Raw genomic sequence first — 21,964 nt, forward strand, 5'->3', positions numbered from 1 at the left:
TGAACAATAATGAATCTCTGAAAATTTTGCTCCACTAACTCCTTAGAATAGGGTCAAGATATAGCTATACTAGGTTAACGGGTAAGGAATTTGTGGTTGACAAAAGAAAAGGCCTAATGTAGGCTCAAGGGGGTTTATCTAGGGGGTTGCACAACTTGTGTGCATAAAGGGACACAGGCTTTATTTGGCTATGGTGGGTAATCCTAGTGCCTTTATCCTTTCCCATCCATCATGCAATTCAACCATACGCTTTGAGAGGCTTTGGGGAAAGTTCTAGCATTTGTCCTTGTATAAAATATGCAAGTCGAATCCGAGTCTCAACCAAGATGAATAAAAGATGAGATCATGCAAAATCCACGTCAAGAAAATAGGATGATCTATTCTAATTCACTCAGAAAAGAAAAGCACATATATAGGCTCAAATTCTCACAAGGGTTAAAATCAAGTTTAACTCATCCTAGCATGCATCAATCAAATTTCAATCATAGCACCAATCTAACCATCAATGCAAGACAAGCTGAGCATAATAGTCATAAAAATCTATTAACAATTACTTAAAATAATGAATCAATACATGCTTGCAATCATCTTGAGACCATAATATTAATCCGTAAGAAGTTCATGCTCATCATAGTATTTGGAAGAACCCTAAGACTTAGACTAACAAACAAAACTAAAAACCCAATGAAAAACACAAAAAGAAATTTTTTTTTTAATTTTAATTTTATTCGTTTTTTTTTTTTTTTTTTTTTTTTTTTTTTGAATAAGGTAAAACAAAACACCAACCACAGACCTAAAATAAAATAAAAATACGAAATCCCACCCCCAAACTTAAATTGAGCATTGTCCGCAATGTGAAGAACAAATCAGTACCAGGATTGAAGTGCATACTGCAATCCCAGAATATAAAACAGCAGTACAACAATAAAAGTAAGGGGACAGAACGACCAAAAAAAAAAACTAACGGATGAAAATAAACTAAAATAGAAGAAAAGAGTTAGGAAACGTCCCTGGTATGAAGGTAGCAGATGTGACATGATTAGAAGCCTCATTCTTGCTGAACACGCACTCCTTTTCTTCCAAGAATCATTGGGTTGCCTCCCAACAAGCGCTAAGTTTTATGTCTTCAGCCAGACCAAGTTTAAGCTCATTCATTTGGAGGATCAGTGAAGGAAACATGCTGCTCATTGGTGTCAAAAGATGTCTCCAAGTACGGTTTGAGACGTTGACCATTCACTTTGAAGATAGAGTTGTTCCTCAAGTTCTTAATTTCAATTGCTCCATGGGGAAACACCTTTGTGACCAGAAAAGGACCCATCCACCGAGATTTCAACTTCCCTGGAAAGAGTCTCAGTCGAGAGTTATATAGCAGCACCTTTTGGTTTGGTTCGAATGTCTTTTGACGAATGACTTTATCATGAAACCTCTTGGTGCGCTCCTTGTAAATTTTTGCATTCTCATAAGACTCATTACGAATTTCCTCCATCTCATTCAGCTGCAATGCTCTCTGTTCACCGACTGCATTCATGTCAAAATTGTAGTGCTTGATTGCCCAATATGCTCGGTGCTCTAACTCCACCGGAAGATGACAAGCCTTCCCAAAAACTAAGCGATATGGTGACATGCCAATTGGAGTTTTATAGGCTGTCCTATACGCCCATAGAGCATCATTCAAACATTGAGACCAATCTTTCCTATCCGGGCGAACTGTTTTCTCCAAAATATTTTTAATTTCCCGGTTGGAAATCTCAACTTGACCACTAGTTTGAGGGTGGTAAGGTGTAGCCACTTTGTGAGTGATGGAATATTTCTTCATAAGTGATGCGAATGGCTTGTTGCAAAAGTGTAGTCCTCCATCGCTTATAATGGCTCTAGGAGTGCCAAAACGAGCAAAAATATTGTCTTTGAGAAAAGAAAGTACCACCTTGTGATCATTAGTCTTGCAAGCAATTGCTTCAACCCACTTTGATACATAATCCACTGCCACCAATATGTAGAGATTGCCAAAGGATTGAGGGAAAGGTCCCATGAAGTCTATTCCCCAAACATCAAATAATTCAACCACCAAAATATTACTCAAAGGCATCATGTCACGTTTAGAGATATTACCCATTCGTTGGCAGCGATCACATGAAGAACAAAATTCAAAGGAATCCTTGAATAATGTTGGCCAATAAAAGCCACTTTGAAGAACTTTAGCTGCTGTTTTCTTGGCTCCAAAATGCCCGCCACAAGCATAACTATGACAGAAACGAAGAATGCTTTGAAACTCACTTTCTGGTACACATCTTCTAACCAACTGATCTGAGCAATATTTGAATAAATACGGTTCATCCCAAATATAATGCTTCACTTTAGAAAGAAATTTCTCCCTCTCTTGCTTGCTCCAATGATCTGGAATTTTTTTAGTAACAATAAAGTTCACAATATGAGCAAACCAAGGAGGAGAATCACGTACCATAAACAATTGTTCATCAGGGAAATTTTCATTCAAAGGAAGGCAGTCCACTTCATCATCTTCATGCACCAATCTACTCAAGTGGTCTGCAACCACATTCTCACTTCCTTTTTTATCTTTTATCTCCAAATCAAATTCTTGAAGTAAAAGAACCCAACGGATTAGCCGAGGCTTGGCATCTTTCTTGGCAAGTAAATATTTAAGGGCAGCATGATCAGTGTAGACAATTACTTTGGAACCAATCAAATAAGACCGAAATTTGTCTAGAGCAAACACAACCGCAAGCAACTCTTTCTCAGTGGTAGAATAGTTAAGTTGAGCATCATTTAGAGTCTTTGAAGCATAATAAATAGCATGAGGAAGCCTCTCTATACGCTGCCCCAAAACTGCACCCACCGCATAATCCGACGCATCACACATTAATTCAAATGGTAAGTTCCAATCCGGAGGCTTTATGATAGGAGCTGAAGTTAGGAGGGCCTTGAGCTTGTTAAACACCTCTAGACATGCTTCATCAAACACAAATTCTGCATCTTTTGCTAATAAATTGCTCAATGGTCCTGCAATCTTACTAAAATCCTTCATGAAACGCCGATAAAATCCGGCGTGGCCAAGGAAAGAACGTACTCCCTTTACTGTTGTTGGTGGAGGAAGATTGGTAATTAAATCTACTTTTGCCTTGTCAACTTCAATGCCTTTGCTTGAAACAATATGTCCCAACACAATACCTTGCTTGACCATAAAATGGCACTTCTCCCAATTTAGAACAAGATTGGTTTCTTGACATCTTTTGAGCACTAGAGTTAAATGAAGCAAACAATCATCAAAAGAAGAACCAAAAACAGAGAAGTCGTCCATAAATACCTCAATAAATCGCTCCACCATGTCGGAGAAAATACTCATCATACACCGTTGGAAGGTAGCAGGTGCATTACACAATCCAAAAGGCATTCTCCGGTAAGCGAAAGTACCAAAAGGACAAGTAAATGTAGTCTTTTCTTGGTCCTCCGGTGCAATAGGAATTTGATTATACCCTGAATAGCCGTCAAGGAAACAATAATAATTATGACCCGCCAATCGCTCGAGCATCTGATCAATAAAAGGTAATGGAAAGTGGTCTTTGCGTGTGGCAGTGTTGAGCTTTCGGTAATCAATACATACTCTCCAACCCGTAGTCATCCTTGTAGGCACTAATTCATCTTTCTCATTCTTCACAACGGTTATTCCCGACTTCTTAGGCACCACTTGAACTGGGCTAACCCATTGGCTATCTGAAATTGGATATATAACTCCAACATCGAGGAGCTTCAAAATTTCAGCCCGCACAACTTCTTTCATTGGTGGATTCAAACGCCTTTGTGCATCACGTGTTGGCTTCATATTGTCTTCAAGATGGATTCGGTGCATACACATTGTAGGACTTATACCTTTAATATCTGCAATTGTCCATCCAATCGCTGTTTTGTGAGCTTGAAGAACTTGCAACAACTTCTTTTCATCTTCTTCACAAAGGTCCGAAGCAATAATCACTGGAAGTGTCTCACTTTCACCCAAAAATACATATTTCAAGTGTTGTGGCAGTGGCTTGAGCTCTAACTTCGGTGCTTGCTGAATGGAAGGCACAACTTTATTTGTGGACAAAGGTAAAGACTCAAATTGGTTCCACTTTCTTGATTCAAAAACCGGTGCAACATTAAGAAGCTTCTCTAACTCATCAACCTCTTTCTTGGCATCAAAATCCATTCCAGATTGTGTCAAGCATACTTCAAGGGGATCTTGAGATGAATTCAAAACAAAAGATTCATGAGTAATAGGAGAAATAGAATCAACCATAAAGCATTTACCATCATCAGAGGGACGTCGACCCGCTTCAAAAATCTTGTACTCCACTGACATGTCACCAACTGTCATAGATAGAAGTCCATCTTTTACTTTAATTATGGTATCAGCAGTAGCCATAAATGCACGACCCAAAATGATTGGTACATCCTCACTTGAATAAGCATCTGGTTCAGTTTCGAGAATGACAAAATCTGCAGGCAATATGAACTTATCAACCTTCACTAACACATCTTCAACAATTCCCTTTGGCCTCTTGACTGATCGGTCTGCAAATTGCAAGGTGATTGATGTTGGTTGCAGGTCACCAAGCTTTAATTTCAAATATAGAGAGTATGGCATCAAGTTAACGCTGGCACCCAAGTCCATCAAAGCACGCTCAAAATAATGATCACCAATTGTGCAGGGGATTGTAAAGCTTCCTGGATCCTTCAACTTTGGAGGGAGTCTCCTTTGAATTACGGCACTGACCTCTTCTGACAACAACACCTTCTCATGATCTTCAAATTTTCTCTTATTAGGGCATAACTCCTTCAAAAACTTCGCATAAGCTGGGATTTGTTTAATGGCATCAAGCAAAGGAATATTAATTTGCACCTTGCGAAATAGTTCCATAATCTCGGTCAAGTGCCTATCTTTCTTTGGCTTCTGAAGCAACTGTGGATATGGAGGTTGAGGAACAAATTGAGACTCTGCAGTAGGCCTTAAAGTCGTTTCTGGGGTGCTAGAAGTCGCTGGGTTCGAATCAGTTCGTTTTCGGGATTGCTGTTGCAGCTTCAATCCTCCTGCAGAATCTTTCTCTGCTGACTCATTAATTTTTGGGATAGCAACAGACTCATCAATCCCCTGTTCGACTTCTTCTTTTTGTTCGACTTCTTGAATATCTCCTGGACTACGAACTTTAATATCAACTTCTTTTCCACTCCTCAACGTGATCACAGCTTTCATAGGCTCATGTTTCTCAAATTCACCCCTTGGATTAGCAAGAGTTTGGCTAGGTAAACGCCCTTGTTCTCTCTCATTCAAGGCAGTGGCAATCTGACCAACTTGAACTTCTAGCTTAGAAATAGCTTGAGATTGAACTTGCTGCTCTTTCTTGGTCTCTTGAATAGCTTGAAGCATCTGAGCATTGGCCTTTTGAAATTCCATCTGATTTTGGGCAAGTTGTTGCATGGTTTCTTCAAGAGATGGTTTCTTTTGTTCAATTGGCCCTTGATAATTTTGCATGGGAGGATTCCTTGGCATCTGCACTTGATTATTATTGCTATAAGAGAAATTTGGATGTTGCCTCCAACCTGGATTATAAGTATTTGAAAAAGGATCATTCACAGGCCTTCTATAATTATTCACCATGTTGACTTGCTCATCTTGGAAGAAATTTTCAGAACACGCCTCGGTGGTATGTGCAATACTTGAACACAAAGCACATGTCTCCCTTGCAGCCTTATTTAACAGAGGAGTAAGGCTCTTCATTTGTCTTGCCAAGACTGCAACTTGCTCTTCCAACTTAGTACTTGCACTAACCTCATATAGTCCTCCTCTTTTGGGCACTGATGTATAAGGATCATATTGCTGTGAATTTTCACATATAGTCTCAAAAGCTTGAATTGCCTCTTCTGCCGTCTTTCCCATCAAGCTTCCACCAACTGTAGCATCCACCATACTTCTACTTTGGGAGTTCAAACCTCTGTAGAAAAATTGAGCCTTTTGGGGTTTAGAAAATCCATGGTGAGGACACTTCAAGAACAAATCCTTATAACGCTCCCAACTCTCATAAAAAGGTTCTCCCTCAGGTTGGGAGAAGCCAAAAATTTCTGCTTGGAGAGCATTGGTTTTCTTAGCTGGGAAGAATTTCAACAAGAACTTTTTAACCAAATCATCCCAAGTATTGATGGAACCAGGGGGAAGAGAGCTTAGCCACTTTCTTGCTTTGTCTTTCAATGAAAAAGGAAAAAGCCTTAAACGGATCTGCTTATCTGATATCTCATACCGAAAAGTTCCACATATGTCTTTGAATTCCTCCACATGGAGATAAGGATCTTCATTCGTCTTCCCATAAAAGTTAGGCAAGCTCTGGATTGTTGCTGGTCTAATCTCAAAACGCACTCCTGCAGGAATAGGAGCTACAACAATACAAGATGATGTTGTGAGTGCAGTAGGAGCCGTGAACTCCTTCAATGCTTTTGTTTCATCTTCTGCCATTGGAACCGCAACTTGTTCTTGAGTTCTTGCTTGCCTTAAAAGTCTTCTACGAGTTCGTTCAATCTCCGGATCGTATACAATGATATCTAAATTCTGGGATCGACGACCTTGCATAAACAAAATTCAAACCTACACGAAAAATAAACAAAAAAAATAAGTAAAAGAAAAGAAAAGAAAAGAAAACTATACAAAAATTAAGTATGGCACAACTGACAGATCAAATTGAATTAAGTCAGTCCCCGGCAACGGCGCCAAAAACTTGTTGTCAATTTTAATTTAGTACTCGCAAGTGCACGAATCAATTGTAGAATAGAGGTGCAAGCACGAGGTCATTGCCTCAAGGACTGATTGAGACAATTTTGTTATGACAAATGTGCTATACTTAAGTGAAACAAACTGATTTTTATGATGTGATTGAGGTTTAAACAGAAAATTAAAGAAAGAAAAACTGAAATTAAAGACAAGAATGAGCAATGAGATTTAAACTCTAAAGAAAGCAGATTATGAAGATGCTAAAGCATTGAATCCACCACCTAATACTTCTAACCTATTTCCCAATTGATAACAATTGAATTCCCTTGATTTCATGCTAAAGATTTCCGTACATAAGCCTTATTGATCCCAGACATATGCCAAAGTTCTTCTAACCTATGAATTCCAACTTATTGATCCTGTATAGAACTCAAGTAGCCAAACTATAATTTACTCCACTTAATGATCAAGTTCAAGCAAACATGTTCAACTCCATTAAGCACAAAAGAACTAGAAAATCATGCAAACAAGAATATCGACTATGATCAAGCACTTGTATTCTTAATTCACAACTCTTTAATCACAAGATTGAATTATCTTTTGGCACCCTAGAAAACATCTACTCATTGATCAAGCATCATGTTCTCCAACCAAATAACTCATAAACAAAACCTAGGTCTTATTGATCCCGAGCAAAGATTTTGAATAAAAGTTCTATTGAAACGGTCATTAAGAGTTTAACATAGAAATCCAGAAATTCAATAGCAAACCAACTAAAGAAATAGAATAGTCATACTAGGGGCTTCATCTCAGCCCTAGCTTAGAAGTTTAGCAATCCATAACTACGAAAAGCATGACTAGAATCAAAGAAATCATGAAACAGACAATGGAAGAATTGAGGAACTTGGAACCAGCGTTGGTGAGAGCTTCTCTTCTCCTCGTTCTGTGCGGAATCTGCTGCCTCTTGTGTCTCTAGACATTCTAGGTTTTCTGCCTTGTATGTCTCCCCCAATTCCTACTTGAATTGTCCCCCAATTCCTACTTGAATTGGGCTTCTTAGGTCTTCTAGTCCAACTTGGAATAGCTTTCTTCTCTCCAAAGAAACGCAGGGTTATTAAAGTCAATGCAAGAAATTACTCCAAGTATACCAGATACGTTCAGTCTTATCCCATTCAAGTACTAAGAGCAATGGATTTGGGCTTCACAAACCAGATTCTCAAAAGATATGCAAAATCCGTCAGAATCTGCCTTCCCGAACTAGGTTCACTTAAATCATCATAACTTGCTCCACAAGAATGCGAATCCACTTTCGTAAAATTCCTCAGAAAGCTAACATCCGTATCTTTCCAATGGTATAAGGCTCGCCTGCTACTTCCTTGTGAGAAGGTACAGTTTAATCCGCGAAGTTGACGCACAGCAGAGACAATTCTGGACACTCAGGATAGCAAGCACCCTTTCAATCCTGCGTTTGACTTTAAGCTCCAAATCTTTCTTTTCTCCAATTTAACCTACAAAACACAAACACAAAGTAAATGACTCAAAAATGATAAGAACTAAGCCTAGAATCCTACATTTAAGGGTATAAAAATCTATGAAATTATGAACCTATCAAGACTCATGGTCAGGGGTTTCAACCTTTAGCCCTTTGAACCGTTCCCAGATGAATACTTGCAAAAAGGTGGTAGAAACCAAAGTAGTAACTCCACACCGACCAACACTCTCTAACTCATCAACAACGATGTAGTTATTGGGTTTGGTGCCTATCCCTCCTTGGTGGAGATATTTTGCATGGCATGAATGCATGGTATTAATTGTTTGTGCATTCAAGGTGACAACTTATGCATTGGATATAAATCACTATGCCAAAAAGGCCTTCAGACGACACGCATCAGACGACATAAGTTTTGTTTTATGTCGTCTGAGTTTTTCAGACGACATAATTTTCTTTTCTGTCGTCTGAATATACACTAAAACCATACTGGTTTAATTTGGAAAAATGGTGAGCATTCAGACAACACATTTGTGTAGTTGTAGAAGGTGGTGATTTCCTATCTCAAATTTGGATAAATGGTGAGCATTCAGACAACACTTATATGTTGTTTGAAAAGATGGGAAAAAACCCTAGCAGAAATTTTAGATTTCCCTCCAACAAGTTGAGTCTTTTTCCTCTTAAGCGCCCAAACCTTATAGTTGACTAATCAATGGGGTGATATTTAGACAACATATAAGTGTTGTCTGACTAAGGTGAGTTTGACTTTTTTGGTTTTAGGTCTCTTTTGGCATAACATAAACCCTTCGTGTTTTTTCATTCCCACAAACTCTGTCTAAAACTCTCTCTCCTTCAGCAAAACCCCGTCTTCCTCTCCATCTCTCTCATTTCCTTCCCCAAACCCCGCAACCTCCCCAACAGCCACCACAATCACTCTCAATCAAAAACCAACATGCCCCAAACTCCGCCTCTTCCTCTTCCGGCTCAACCCTCCGTTCAGATCCAATCCCCAGAAGGCTGCTCTCCCAAAAACAATGGTTTTTTTAATTTGGGCATTTAGGGTTCTTCTTATTTTGGGGTTTGTCTGGTTTCTTACATTTTTCTCATGATTTTTCTTACTGCAGATTGAAATTGATGAAATCTCTCTCGCAAAGGCAATGCTTCGAGGCGTGGCTGGAGGAGGTGCGACCTGGCCTGGACTCGTGGGGCGAAGGGAAGGCAAAGTGGTGAGGAGTGAGGACTCTGTGAGCTACTTATACAGGCTGGGCAAAGAGGCCGATAACAACAACATCGCCGTAGGATCCCGGGGAGGCGTCGTCGATAATCTTTATGTCGGCAAATCCCTCAATCGAGACTCCGATATCGTCTTTGATTATCGATAAAAGGTCACCAGGTACTGGAAGTACCTGCAAGGCGATTATTACATTGCGCCTCTCTTCATGGTATGATGGACTTCGATAACCTTCTCGATTTCAAGAACGACGACCCACTCCTCAACCCTCTGCTAAGAAAAGGTGGGTCTTCTCTTCTCTTCGAATTGGTATTTAGGTTTTCTTGCTTTCTCACTTTACTTTCTTGATTCATTTAATTTTTTTGTATGAATTTTGCTCTCTTAGAACTTAAAATTTCATTCCTTCTTTTTTGTTCTCGACCTTTTCAACTCTTGAGTGTATTAGGAAATTGGATGATATTTTGACTGATGTGAACTGGAGAAGGTGAGGTCTTGGTTGCCAAGTGGGAAGGTTAAGCCTGTGCGGTTGAATGATGTGAACTGGGGGATTAGTTGGAAAGATCGGCGAATTCCATTGTAAGTTTTGTGTCACAGTTTAATATTAGACTCTGTTAGTTTTTGAAAGAATGTTTGGTTCCTTTTTGAGTTGGGAAAATGATTTTGATAATTCTGTAAATGTTTTTGTGGTTGATATTAGGCATGAAACTTTATCTCTGCTTTCTAATTGAAGAAAGTTTGGTTTTTTATCTGGGTTTTGAGGGTGTAGTGTTCTGGGATTTGATAATGGTTTGTGTTTATGTTTTTCATGATAAAGTTTGAATCTTTTAACTGGGTTTTTGAGTTTAAAATTATGGGTATTTGGGTTTGACATGTGTAGGTTTTGTTATCTGTGATTGCTGAACTGTAAGCGTGTGGCAATAATTGTAGTGTTTGTTTACAATATCTCTGATTCGTTTGGTTGGAGTAAGATTCTGACTGGATTTATGTTATGAGATTCATATCAGACTTGATTCAACCTAGTACCAGTGCAAGAGAGTCTGCTCAAGAAGTTGGGAAAAGCATGCGTGGTGGTACTGCAGACTTCGGTGATCCTGTAACTTTCAGATTTGGAGAAGGAAGACTAATGCTGGGGTGGACCAGCAGAGGCCAATAGTTGAAAGTAGCGTGGACAGAAAACAGGAGTTCTATTCATCTAAGCAAAATGATGATTTTGCAGCTTTGGAACAGGTACTGTATTCTATTATTATCTGCTAGTGAATATTTACAATGTCCACTGTTTCCATTTCTTCTCCATTTAAAATATATATACATGTATCTAATTTAGAGCCTAAAAATGTCCTCAAGCATTTAAGTAGTTGGTCACTGTGAGCCCTTGTTCAATACACATGTAGCATGAAGAAGGAATGGAATGATTTGCAGTTTGATTTACTGAAATTCCTGTCTGATGGAAATATAGGGTTGATTGTTAAAGTTCATCCCAAGTAATAAGTTATATTGATGACATAGTTGTGAGATATAATTTTTGAGGGGTAGTAAACATGGCTACAGTTAGAATGAAAAGATGTATGGGTGATCGATCATTACACATGAATATGCCATTACCTGTTCATTAGTTTGATTTTTACATTCATTACAAGTCCAAGAGCTATGACACATCTTTGACTATCATATTGAAAGTCTTGGATTTGAGACACGTTCTATTAATACTAAAAAGGTTCACGAGTATAGAATCCATATATCTTTGAACATTTGCAATACCAAGAAAACATTGCGTGCTGAGGTGTATAAGCATTGTGAATGGGCAGGTTTCACTACATGGCCATGGCAGATAACAGGCAAAGATACATGTCGTTGCCTGATGACCGTTTACCACCCAGAGGCCAACCCCTGGCATATCCCGAGGCAGTTCTACTCGTCAATCCTATCGAGCCTGATCTTAAAGGAGAAGTAAGTTACTATTACTTTTATCTCATTAAACTAAATATTCTACATCTAACATCACTTAGATATGGTGGCTATCTTCAATAATTTCCGGAAGCCTAGTATTTTTTTTATTGAAACCTGGCCTAATTTTGTTTAATTGGATGCTTGATGTGCTTCATTGATTTATAAGGTGGATGACAAGTACCAATACTCATGTGACAACAAGGATAGCCGGGTACATGGGTGGATATGCGCTGATCCGCCGGTGGGATTGTGGCAAATTACACCCAGCAACGAGTTCCGATCTGGTGGACCTGTGAAGCAAAACCTTACCTCTCATGTTGGCCCTACCACCCTTGCGGTAATTAGAACTAAAACTCAATGTCATATACGTGCCCTGTCATGATAATTAACTAGTACTAAAAGTTTGTCATTGCTGATAATTTAACATTATACAATGATGGCCGGTCATCAATCAGGTGTTTCTAAGCGCTCATTATTCCGGAGACGATCTGGTGCCAAAATTTGCAGCTGGTGAATATTGGAAGAAAGTTTTCGGCCCTGTTTTTATGTATGTCAATTCGGAATATGCAGGAAATGACCCGTTGATTTCACTATGGGAGGATGCTAAAATACAAGTAAATTTATTTTCTTGTACAAATATATTTCTCTGAGTTTATTTTGATAACTGGCACATTTCTCTGAGCTAAATAAATTAATGGATTGCTTCACTCAGATGATGATTGAAGTCCAAAGCTGGCCATACAGCTTCCCAGCGTCTGAAGATTTTCCCAAGTCGGACCAACGTGGTGACGTTAGTGGTAGACTACTTATCCGAGACGGGTATGCATACATAAAAATCCTAGAAATGACCAGTTAGACCATATTTGCAGTTCGTTCACCACATGATGTGACAGTTGGTGGACTAATCTGTTCATCAATCAATATGACAAACTTTAATTCGGTCTAAACATGGACTTCTTTAGCACTAGTACAGTAGTATTTAACATGCTTTGTCTGTGGTTAATTAGCATATGTGTGGTAGAATGGGTAAACCAAAATGTTATATAGGACGTCTATATAGTTTCTCTCTGCGTTGTATTTTGCAGTATGAGTTTATGTGAATTCAATCTGACAATGTCTACATGAATTTGGTTATTTCCTGCTCATTTGTTGTTCAGGTCGATGTTTAATTTTCTTACTACTATTATTTTGAAGTATAAGTAATTATCTTTGATATGATGATATCTATGTTATTCTGATAATTTTGACATATCTAGATATATTAGCGATGATTATATATCAGCCAATGGTGCATATGTCGGGTTAGCCCCGCCAGGAGACGTTGGGTCATGGCAAAGAGAGTGCAAGGTGACTGAATTTTGGACTGCATAATTTTAACATATTCTTAACTTTCTGCCGAAGGATGTGTTAATTTGACAAACTATCAGTCAAAATCATTAACCTATGGATTCTTGTATTAAGTTGAAGTCTAGATTGATGTAATTCTCACTTCAAAATGCATTAGTAATTGAAAAGTGAATTATCTTGATAAATAAATTGAAAGTGAGAGAAATGGCATATCGATCTATATGTTCTTCCATTTGATAGATCAACATGCATATTCGCAAATTTACTTTAATTTCCTCCTAATCTCATAGTTAGTTACTTATTTCCAGGACTATCAATTTTGGACAACAACAGACGAGGATGGCTACTTTTCTATCAATGACATACGGACTGGTGATTATATGCATGGGTAGTAAACATGGCTACACATGAATATATCTGATTGGTCATGGCACTAGCTGGGAATAAAGCAGATCTAGTAGAGTCAACTCTCGGTCAATATGCACTTGTTGCTTTATTTTAGCATTCTTACTATGGTGTTTGAAAGCTTTTAAATTTTTTATTTTATTCTTTTCTTATAAGGGAACACGTAAAGCCATGAAAGATGTTTGTTTGAAATATAATCGATGTCAAGATTTTGCTTCTAGTTAGTTTGTTAGTCATGAGGTATCATCTTGTTTCTTGCTATGTTCTTGCTCTAATTGGGCTCGTCGTTTGAAGGTTATTGTTGTTTTCTTGCAAGCTAATATGTTCTCTAATCTATTCTCTGATTTGCTTCAAAGGGCTGTAAGACATCATTTTGCTCTTTGTGCTGGCTTGCTGTAAGAAAATGGATCCTTATTTACTGGCTATCATTTTCATGGATGCCCACAATAGCAAAGACAAATTTAATCATGCTTTGGTAAGCTTTTTTCTTTTCTTTTCTTTGGTAAGGACACTTGAGTAATGTGGCTTGATGTTTTGCTATTTTGTTTATTATTCTGCTAAACTGCTTTGTCCTTGGTTGCATGATATCTGATCCAGCAAAACAAGGATATAACTTCATTCTATGTGCATATTATCTGCAGGGTTATGCATATATACTCACGCACCCCGGAATACCTTCCGTCTTCGATGACCACTTCTATGATTCGGGTGATTCCATTCATGATCAGATTGTGAAACTGGTACAGCAGTATGGCTAGCTAGTTCTTTTATTAACTTGTGTCTAGTAGAAATTCTTCCTTCTTTAAGCATTTGGACTTGTCTGCATGTCCAGATTAGTAGATATGGGTCATTTTGAATTGATATTCATGATTAGGTTTGTGTACATGAGACAATGGTGGATTAATGGAAATTGTAATGAATGATTTTGGATGTAGATTTTATGGTTTCGTACTTTCATGAATGAGCAATTTTAGTTTCCAGAATGTATGCATACCAATTGTAACGGGGGACAACTAATATGTGTTATCTCAAATTGCAAGCTACAACAAAAGCACACCAAAATGTGTGGTTGCAACTGCACACAAACAACACAAAAATCAATTAGAAGTGTATTGTCTTTTTGGCGTTCATACAACAGAAAATTGTAGTCTGAATGGAAAAACAACAGTCCCTTTGATATTCAGACCACAAATATTTGTCATGTTAATAACCTCAGACGACAGAAATATGTCTTGCAAATATGCTTCACACAATAGAATTTATATCAGAATGTAGTTGTTTTGTTTCTCATACAACACAAAACTGTTGTGTGATTACGTTTAAAGATACATATCGCGATGGTCCTGAAATGCAAAACTCATCAGACGACACAAGATTTTTATTTGTTTATGTCGTCTGAAAAATCAGACGACAGAAGTGTTTTGTCGTCTAATACCCCCAAGTTCTGTCGTCTGAAAAATCAAACGACAAAAGTGTTCTATCGTCTGATACTCCCAAGACACGACACCGTACTAGACGACATATTTTGGTTCATTCAGACGACAGAACTGTTCTGTCGTCTGAAGTCCTTTTTGGCATAGTGAATGCATGGTCAAGTTGATGCATTGGGAATAAATGCATGGTTAAATTCATGTATTGACCTTTTTGTCTTCCTAGGGAGTTAATGTGGGAGATGAGTGGTTGATTCATGAATGAGCATTGATGAAGTGAGTCTAGAGACTTCTATTAATGGTATAAATAGATGAAGCTTGTGTGGAGGCAAGCAGGGAGAGGTTAAGGAGCAACTCCAAGGGTCTTCAAGATGTAGAAGATAGGGGGAGTTGTGTTCAAGGGCGTGTATAGCTCTTGGGGTAGAGTGATCTTCTAGGTTGAGAGAGGGTGTACAAGGGGTATCCTTTTGGATACAAGGGCTCGGGTTGGATATAAACTTGAGTGCTTGAGTTGTGCATAAACTTGAGTGGTGTATCTTGTACTTGTGTAATTCTCTCATAGTGAAGATGAAAACTCTCCGAGGATGTAGGCATGGATTTTGGCCGAAACTCGTTAAAACTTGTTGTCTTCTTTGCTTGGTTGTTTCTTCTTTCTATCTCTATTTTTAGTTCTTGCGTGGCGGAGGGATTAAATTCCCTAACAGTAGTCAAGCAGACGATAGACATGACCGAGAAACATTGGTCCTAAAGGAAACCTATTGCCGGCTGCTATTGCAATTGCCAAGGGAAACACACGCTCTTCAACATACTCATAAGAGAACTCAGTGAAGACAAATTTTGTTAACCACAGAGATAACATTGCTTCCAAACGGCAACCAGAATTGAAGCCTTTACCTGGGACAAACACCCCATTTTCAGTAACACCCCAAAAATGCTTCACCCAATTTGAAAAACAGCGTTTACATCCTTTGACACTGGAGGCCCCTTCTACAAGAACCTGCAACTTCTCTGAGTCAAACTCGAAACCAAAGGGGTTGACTAAACCAGTAATTGGAAGCCTCATAATGTTGAAGACGTCCTCCAAAGTAGGGGTAAACTCTCCCCACTCACAAACAATGGTATGCGTATGAGGATTCCACCTCCGAACCTTATGACGAAGAGATTCCACATCCTGTTAATGTCGCAACGAGCAGAGATTAATACAGAAGATAGGACAGCAGCCTCTGAAAGTCTAATTCTCGTGGCCTCATCTTTTAGCTCATTGTCCACCCACTGCGGCCACCCTGTAATTAAACCACAAGGATACTCAAAGTTTATGGGGGCTGCCAGTTAATCCCCCCTCTCAATCAGCAACCTGGAAATCTGCTCAAGACTGATATCTCTGGAGGTTTCAAAATTTCCTCTAAACTGACCCCTTTTAAGACCATCCTCAAGCACAAAATGATGATCAACTAGACTCGATACCTCGAGAGCCATGATGTGTTAGGAAGATACAGAGGCCTGCACATACAATGAGAGATTTCTTAAAGAAAAAAAAAAGATAGGCCAAGCCACTAAACCGCAGCACGCAATTCACAAACTTTGAATCAATTAACTATTACATGCCAAGCAAGAGACCGAGCAAAATTAAAACTATAAAGCCAACATGGTCAATCCAAGCTAACAGGCACAATTTACATGATGAACTAAACTATATGATACCAGGCTACATCATGTTCCATTGCAATCACAGCATTAAAACTCCATGCATAATGCAAAAAAAAAAAAAAGGAATGCAGGCCACTCCATGCTCAACAAATTCATAATCACACGCCAAGCAAGGGGCTAAGCTAAAATTGAAACTATTGAATCCACATAGCCCAACCAAGCTAATAAACACATCTTACATGATGAACCAATTTCGTTAGGCTTTTTTCATTTGTTCTATTTTTAGTTTGTCTGTTAAATTTAGTTGGTCCTTGTATTAGCACATTCTTGTTTTGGTTTGTGTATTGCAGAAATGGTTTAGGCCTAGTCCCCCATTTCTCTGTACTTTTTCTTATTCTTAATAAAATTTCGAATGAGGCAAGGAGTTAGCCCTTATTTCGCTTCTATAAAAAAATAATAATAAATAAAAAATAAAAAATAAAAAAATCACAATTACAGAAGTAAAAAGAAAGAAAAAAAAACGCCACGCATAACGCAAAGAATAGAGAATCCAAGCAACTCATGCTGAATTAATCTATTATTACGCATCAAACAAAGAACTAAGCAAAAATTAAGGCCATTGAGTCCATATAGTCAAGTCAAGAAGACACACTTTACATAACCAATAATACCCTGCTGTACCAACTTCATTGCTGTCACGACAGTAAAAAAAAAAAGGGAAAGAAGAGAAACAAATCAGGATGAGTTATGAGGCTAGGGAATAGGAAGAAATACTTACAGTTTGTGTACCCTCCAAAGCGCATGGTAGGGAATCAATCACAGCAGCAAAATTGATCACAGCAGCGATCGATCACAACAGCAAATCAGTATAACTAAAGCGACAAGCAATTGCAACAGCAGAATTGATACCAGAATAGAACATGCAATATCCAACGAGTCAATCACGTCAGCGAATCAGCAATATCACAGCAGCAACAAGCAATCGCATTGGTGAACTGATATCGCGTTGGCCAATATGAGATTACAATAACGGCAGGTATCAAATCAAAAAAAAAAAAAAAAAAAAGGGAGAAGAGAAAGAGAGAAGAAAAAGACAAAGATAACAAAGGATGGAGATGGTCGCACCGAGCAAAAGATGATGCAGTCTGCCAAGCTCACCAAGCGCAGAAGAAATCGCAAATTGGCTCTGCAGCGAGCCCGACGCACTTGATCTGTTCCATAAGAGAGTGAGGGAGTGGGAACAAAGTCTCTCAAGCTAAAGAAATTTGAAAGGGGATGAGCCTTCTTTCCTTAGATCAAGGGTCTGACTCTTGAGAAGAAAGGCGTCTTGTGCAAATCAAAATATGGAAGAAAACGAAGAGAAAAGAAAAAGACTTTACACGCCAATGCCAGAAAGTAACTGAAAAGTAGGACTTCTCTCTTCTAACTAGGAGTCCAATGATGATGAGGATCTGTTGTCACGTGGGAAGCTTGACAAGTCATGGGTCGTATCAGTAAGATACGCAGGCCGACGCAACTAAAAAAAAAAGGAGTTATATACAATCACTCAATAAGTCTTCGAGTTTTTGATTATGTAGCCCGTAACACGGTCACACGACCTACATAATCAAGGGGGCTAATGTTGATACATAAATTTCCACAAGTTCAAATTTAACAAGTGACAGGCAAAGGGGACGAGTCATCAACCTCGTAACCTAATTGGACCTTCGAGTAAGCCCATTTCACGTCAAAAGGAAGCTCTCTATTTAGCAAGCGATACGAGAAGCCCAAATTCTCAAACGATTGACATGCATTTTCAAAGGAGCCAACAAGCTTATTTACCATGCGATACGCGTAGACCCAAGCTACGTTTGGGGCTTATATGGAAGGGTGTGGTGTGGAAGGTAACGGATTCTGTGAGGCCTATTGTTAAGTTAAGGCCCATTGACAATTTTGGGCTTGGGGACCAAAATTCATGCTTGAGGGGCTAAAATCTTAACAAAGGCTAGTAGAGAGATGAAAGCAGGCCTAGCAAAACTTAAAGCCCATTAGAATTATCTCCTTACCAAAAGCCCATTACAACAGCCTCCAGCCCAAGCCCATTGAAACCATCTTCTTCCCCAAACCAGAACGTCGTTCTATCAAAATTGCTGCTGGGATTAGTGTTTCACCATTTCTGGCAAGAACCCAGAATCTATGGAGAAGCTTTTTGATTCATATACCTAGCAATCCTGTTTCAATTCCAATAGCCCTCAAACTTTGTGATTACAATTTACAATAGCAGAAAATAAGGGATTAGAATCCCTCAAAGATCACAGCAGCACAAAATCTGGGATCTTCACCACCCTATGCCTATACCACCGACCTTCACTCTCATAGCCAAAGCAAGCTTTCACTCTTTTGGTTTCATGGAGAAAACAAAAACTGAAAGATTTAGAATGATCCCACCAAAACTAAGAATACCCCTTCAAAACCCCGGGTTCTCAGCACGAATCTTCCCCGCCTATGTCCGCTATAAAAAGCGGGTTCACTGCCGTTGGAAACCAAGCCACAACAATCCAGAAACATCAAGCAAGAGATCAAGTTCTATCTCTGAACCTCTAGCCATCAATTCCTCCCAATCAACCTTAACCCAAAACCCAGAAATCATGCCATTGCTGGAACTCTCTCTTTCTGCTAAACTCCCAGGCATCTAACTCCCACACCATATCTACCTATAAGTTCCGTTCTCGTGAAATTAACTTCAATCGCTGCTGTTATCATCTAGTCCAATAGTTGTTGTTATCATCTAGCTGGTTGCAACGAAGTTGTTCTCAGGTCCAACCTTTGAACAATTTTGGGCCTAGTCTTGCTTAATCAAGAGGGTCTTGCTGCAAAAGGTCCAAAACACAAAATCACCCTCACCCTCACTAGTGTAATTTTCATAGAGCTCTATATTCTCAGGAATAGGTTCTGACGTTGAGGCGTCCCCCAACGATAACTATAATCCGGAAGATTCTCATGAGACGGATTTTGAGTCTTGATGATCAAAGGATTGGAATGTGCCAAAGTATCCTTCGAACCCACGGGCCTCCCACGCATCATAGCTGGGGCCATGACCTATAACGCCAGAGTGTCATTCTCTTTGGTGTTGGCGCCATGCCTACCTCCGTGTAGGGTGGCGCAACGTCCTTTCGTAGGGACATCCATTCTTGCAGGCATGTTTGCAGCATATTTGTGTGATCTCGTCATATTTGTGTGATCTCGTCACAATTCCTGTCGTTCCTGCTGAACATCTGTGTTCGTATCTCCCCCTAATGACGGGAAGACCGTAAATCTAGCGGTAAGGAGATCGCCTTGCAAGGGAATTAAGTGGTGGACGATGGTTGGACTCTCAAATCCAACGTAGTTGCCCATTCTTCTGTAAGGACCCATCTTAGAGCGCTGAGGCGGCGCAATTGGCACATAAATGGCACACTCAAATATACGTAAGTACGATACTTGTACCCAGTCACTAGCTGTAACGCATAGGTAGATTGAGTGGCGGTGGGTCGTAGACGAATTAGCATAGTTGTATGTGATATTGCATCACCCCAAGCCAATATAAGGAGATTGGTGTGCATTACCAATGTCCTGACAACCATCGTAGTCATTTCGGCGAGACCATTTGGGTGTGTACATGGGAATATGATGTCCAACATCAGTCCCATTGCAATAACCATCGAAAGTCTTTGATGTAAACTATCTAGCATAGTCAAATCCAATTGACTGAATAGGATGATTCAGGGAGTGAGCCCGTTGTCATATGATATGTGCTAGGAGTGTAGCATAAGCAGCATTACAAGTGGACAATGGCACAACACGTGACCAGCGTGTTTGCGTGTCAACCAACATCATGAGATATTTAAACGTCCGCAAGTTGGTTGAATCAGTCCATAGAATCCCCATGGATTCTATGTAAGAATAGAATGAGTATTTTCATATCCTTTGCATAGGACGGTCTCAGTCCTAATTTCCCTAAGGAATGGCTTTGTAAAACGAGCCAGAGGCCTTAGAATCAACCAATGAGGATTTTGGTTGGGCCTAAGCGTTTGAAATGCTATTTGAAGCAAAATTGGTGATTGCAACATCACCTGGGGCGTCATCACTGTACCTACATGTACATTTGCAAGCATAATTAGCTATAATGAGCTACGCTCATTATACCGCCAGAAGTATCAACTCCCACCAAAGTAATCTCCTACGGATAGACCGCCACGCGGGCTACGGCCTGAGCGCAGGGTCGTCCCCATATCACCGCCAACGCGCCGCCACGCGCTGCTCCAAGACGGCGTCAGAAGCTACTGAAACTAAGAACTAAAGCACATCAGTCCCACATCGGAAACAGAGAGAAGATCAGACCTCTCCTCACCTATAAATAGGTCCTCTCTTCTCTCTTCATTAATTACGCATTCTACTACTCATTTATTGTTATGCTGCCTATATGCATGGACTGACTTAGGCATCGGAGAAGCGAAGATCGCCCAGCGCGGTCTCCCTCTGACGCCCTGTCTCTCATTTGACAGCTAGCGAAGATCATCAAGTATACAGAGCAGCGGTCCGCCCAACGGACCTGCGTTAAACGAAGGTTTGGCTACCGCCAGACTTTGAGCATTAACAATCACCATGATGTACGCTATCCATGGCGTCATGGATAAGAACTACGCCAGCCCTAGGCTGGTGGTGGACGGCAGCGGCTCCGGAGGCAGCGGCGGCAGTCACACTTAGTCCAGGAATCAACTTTTGATTCATGCTTCGTTTCGCTCGAAAGAAAGGATGTCCATGTGAAGTCTTTAGTAGACGGATCATCATATCATGACCAGGATGACCTATCCTATCTTGACAAAGCCAATATGTGTCTAAATCCAAGAGATCTTCTCTCATGACTTTATTGGATTTGATAGCTCGAATAGTGACATAGAGTCCACTAGAGAGACACATAAACTTCTCTAAGATGCGCCTTTTTCGCAATCGTTAGAGGTATTGCAAAGGAACTCATTTTCGTTCTCTACATGCGTTTTCGCATGGAATCCGTTGGCTATTCGTAGGTGCGATTTGCCCTAGGAGCGTAGAGAGTTTCTGTGACAGTAATCAAGGTGCCATTTGGCAAGTGGAACTTGGGCTATTCCATGTCCTTGAATTAATACTGATGGCCCAGTCATCGTAGTCACAAAGAAATATGCTCAGAATCAAAATGGAGTCATAATGAAAAGAACTCGAAATTTTATTCATAAGCCAACGAAGTTACATCATTGTCTTTTTGACCAAAGAAAATCTAATCCAAAATGTTAGCTAATACAAAACTATGGTAGTCGTCTAACTTCTTTCGGTACTCCAAAATAAATGTGACCAGGTGAATAGAGAGATGTCGGTGGAGCAAGGGTCACTTAAGTACCACTAATCTCAGAACCTTCTTAGACATCACACTTACTTTGGGTGAGCCTAGTTTGAAGAAAGACTAAACCATTGGCATCTACAACAAAAATATATGGCAATTTCCTATTACATCTCTTGGAAAATAAAAAGTCTTAATCAAAATCGCCAGTCTCTGGATCTTGGCCTTTGAAGTCCTCAACCCTTAGAGCGAGATCGTCATCTTGATCTTCTTGTTCCATGTAATTTGCTTCCCTTGCTTCACGATATGTCTTGTACACGTTAGCAACATTCTGGGGTGCATTACATGCTTTAGCCCAATGTCCGGATGCTCCACACCGAAGACA

General features: G+C 39.6%; 2 protein-coding genes, 1 long non-coding RNA gene and 1 other non-coding gene across 4 annotated transcripts; 3 read left to right on the top strand and 1 right to left on the bottom strand.

Moving 5' to 3' along the window:
• Positions 1–1,147: 1,147 nt before the first annotated feature.
• On the bottom strand, positions 1,148–6,499 carry LOC133716277 (uncharacterized). The gene is made up of 2 exons (XM_062142986.1): positions 3,628–6,499; positions 1,148–3,153 (listed from the first exon to the last, which is right to left on the bottom strand). Exons 1-2 carry the CDS (start codon positions 6,497–6,499, stop codon positions 1,148–1,150), a joined length of 4,878 nt encoding a protein of 1,625 aa, XP_061998970.1.
• LOC133719090 (small nucleolar RNA R71) lies at positions 6,018–6,124 on the top strand. The gene has a single exon (XR_009850819.1). It is a non-coding gene; the product is annotated as a small nucleolar RNA R71 (small nucleolar RNA).
• Positions 6,500–9,081: 2,582 nt separating the features above from the next.
• LOC133713543 (uncharacterized) lies at positions 9,082–10,588 on the top strand. The gene is made up of 3 exons (XR_009848080.1): positions 9,082–9,277; positions 9,365–10,047; positions 10,476–10,588. It is a non-coding gene; the product is annotated as an uncharacterized LOC133713543 (long non-coding RNA).
• Positions 10,589–11,286: 698 nt separating this feature from the next.
• LOC133718399 (probable rhamnogalacturonate lyase B) lies at positions 11,287–14,118 on the top strand. Its single transcript, XM_062145239.1, has 8 exons — positions 11,287–11,418; positions 11,585–11,755; positions 11,874–12,032; positions 12,131–12,237; positions 12,675–12,765; positions 13,074–13,410; positions 13,527–13,645; positions 13,812–14,118. The coding sequence occupies exons 1-6, from the start codon at positions 11,287–11,289 to the stop codon at positions 13,155–13,157; spliced, it is 744 nt and encodes a 247-aa protein (XP_062001223.1). The 3' UTR covers positions 13,158–13,410; positions 13,527–13,645; positions 13,812–14,118.
• The last annotated feature ends 7,846 nt before the right edge of the window (positions 14,119–21,964 follow it).

This window comes from Rosa rugosa, chromosome 6, assembly GCF_958449725.1.
Source record: "Rosa rugosa chromosome 6, drRosRugo1.1, whole genome shotgun sequence".
NCBI lineage: Eukaryota > Viridiplantae > Streptophyta > Magnoliopsida > Rosales > Rosaceae > Rosa > Rosa rugosa.

What these genes read in the sequence shown, in the direction of transcription:
- LOC133716277 (XM_062142986.1), bottom strand. Translation starts at nt 6,499, where the DNA reads ATGGCAGAAGATGAAACAAAAGCATTGAAGGAGTTCACGGCTCCTACT. An exon ending in GCCTACAAGGATGACTACGG is followed by an intron (nt 3,154 to 3,627) that starts GTTGGAGAGTAT and finishes TTTCAAGCAAAG; the next exon opens with GCATTGAAGTTGACAAGGCA.
- LOC133718399 (XM_062145239.1), top strand. Translation starts at nt 11,287, where the DNA reads ATGGCCATGGCAGATAACAGGCAAAGATACATGTCGTTGCCTGATGAC. An exon ending in AGCCTGATCTTAAAGGAGAA is followed by an intron (nt 11,419 to 11,584) that starts GTAAGTTACTAT and finishes TTGATTTATAAG; the next exon opens with GTGGATGACAAGTACCAATA. An exon ending in TTGGCCCTACCACCCTTGCG is followed by an intron (nt 11,756 to 11,873) that starts GTAATTAGAACT and finishes GTCATCAATCAG; the next exon opens with GTGTTTCTAAGCGCTCATTA.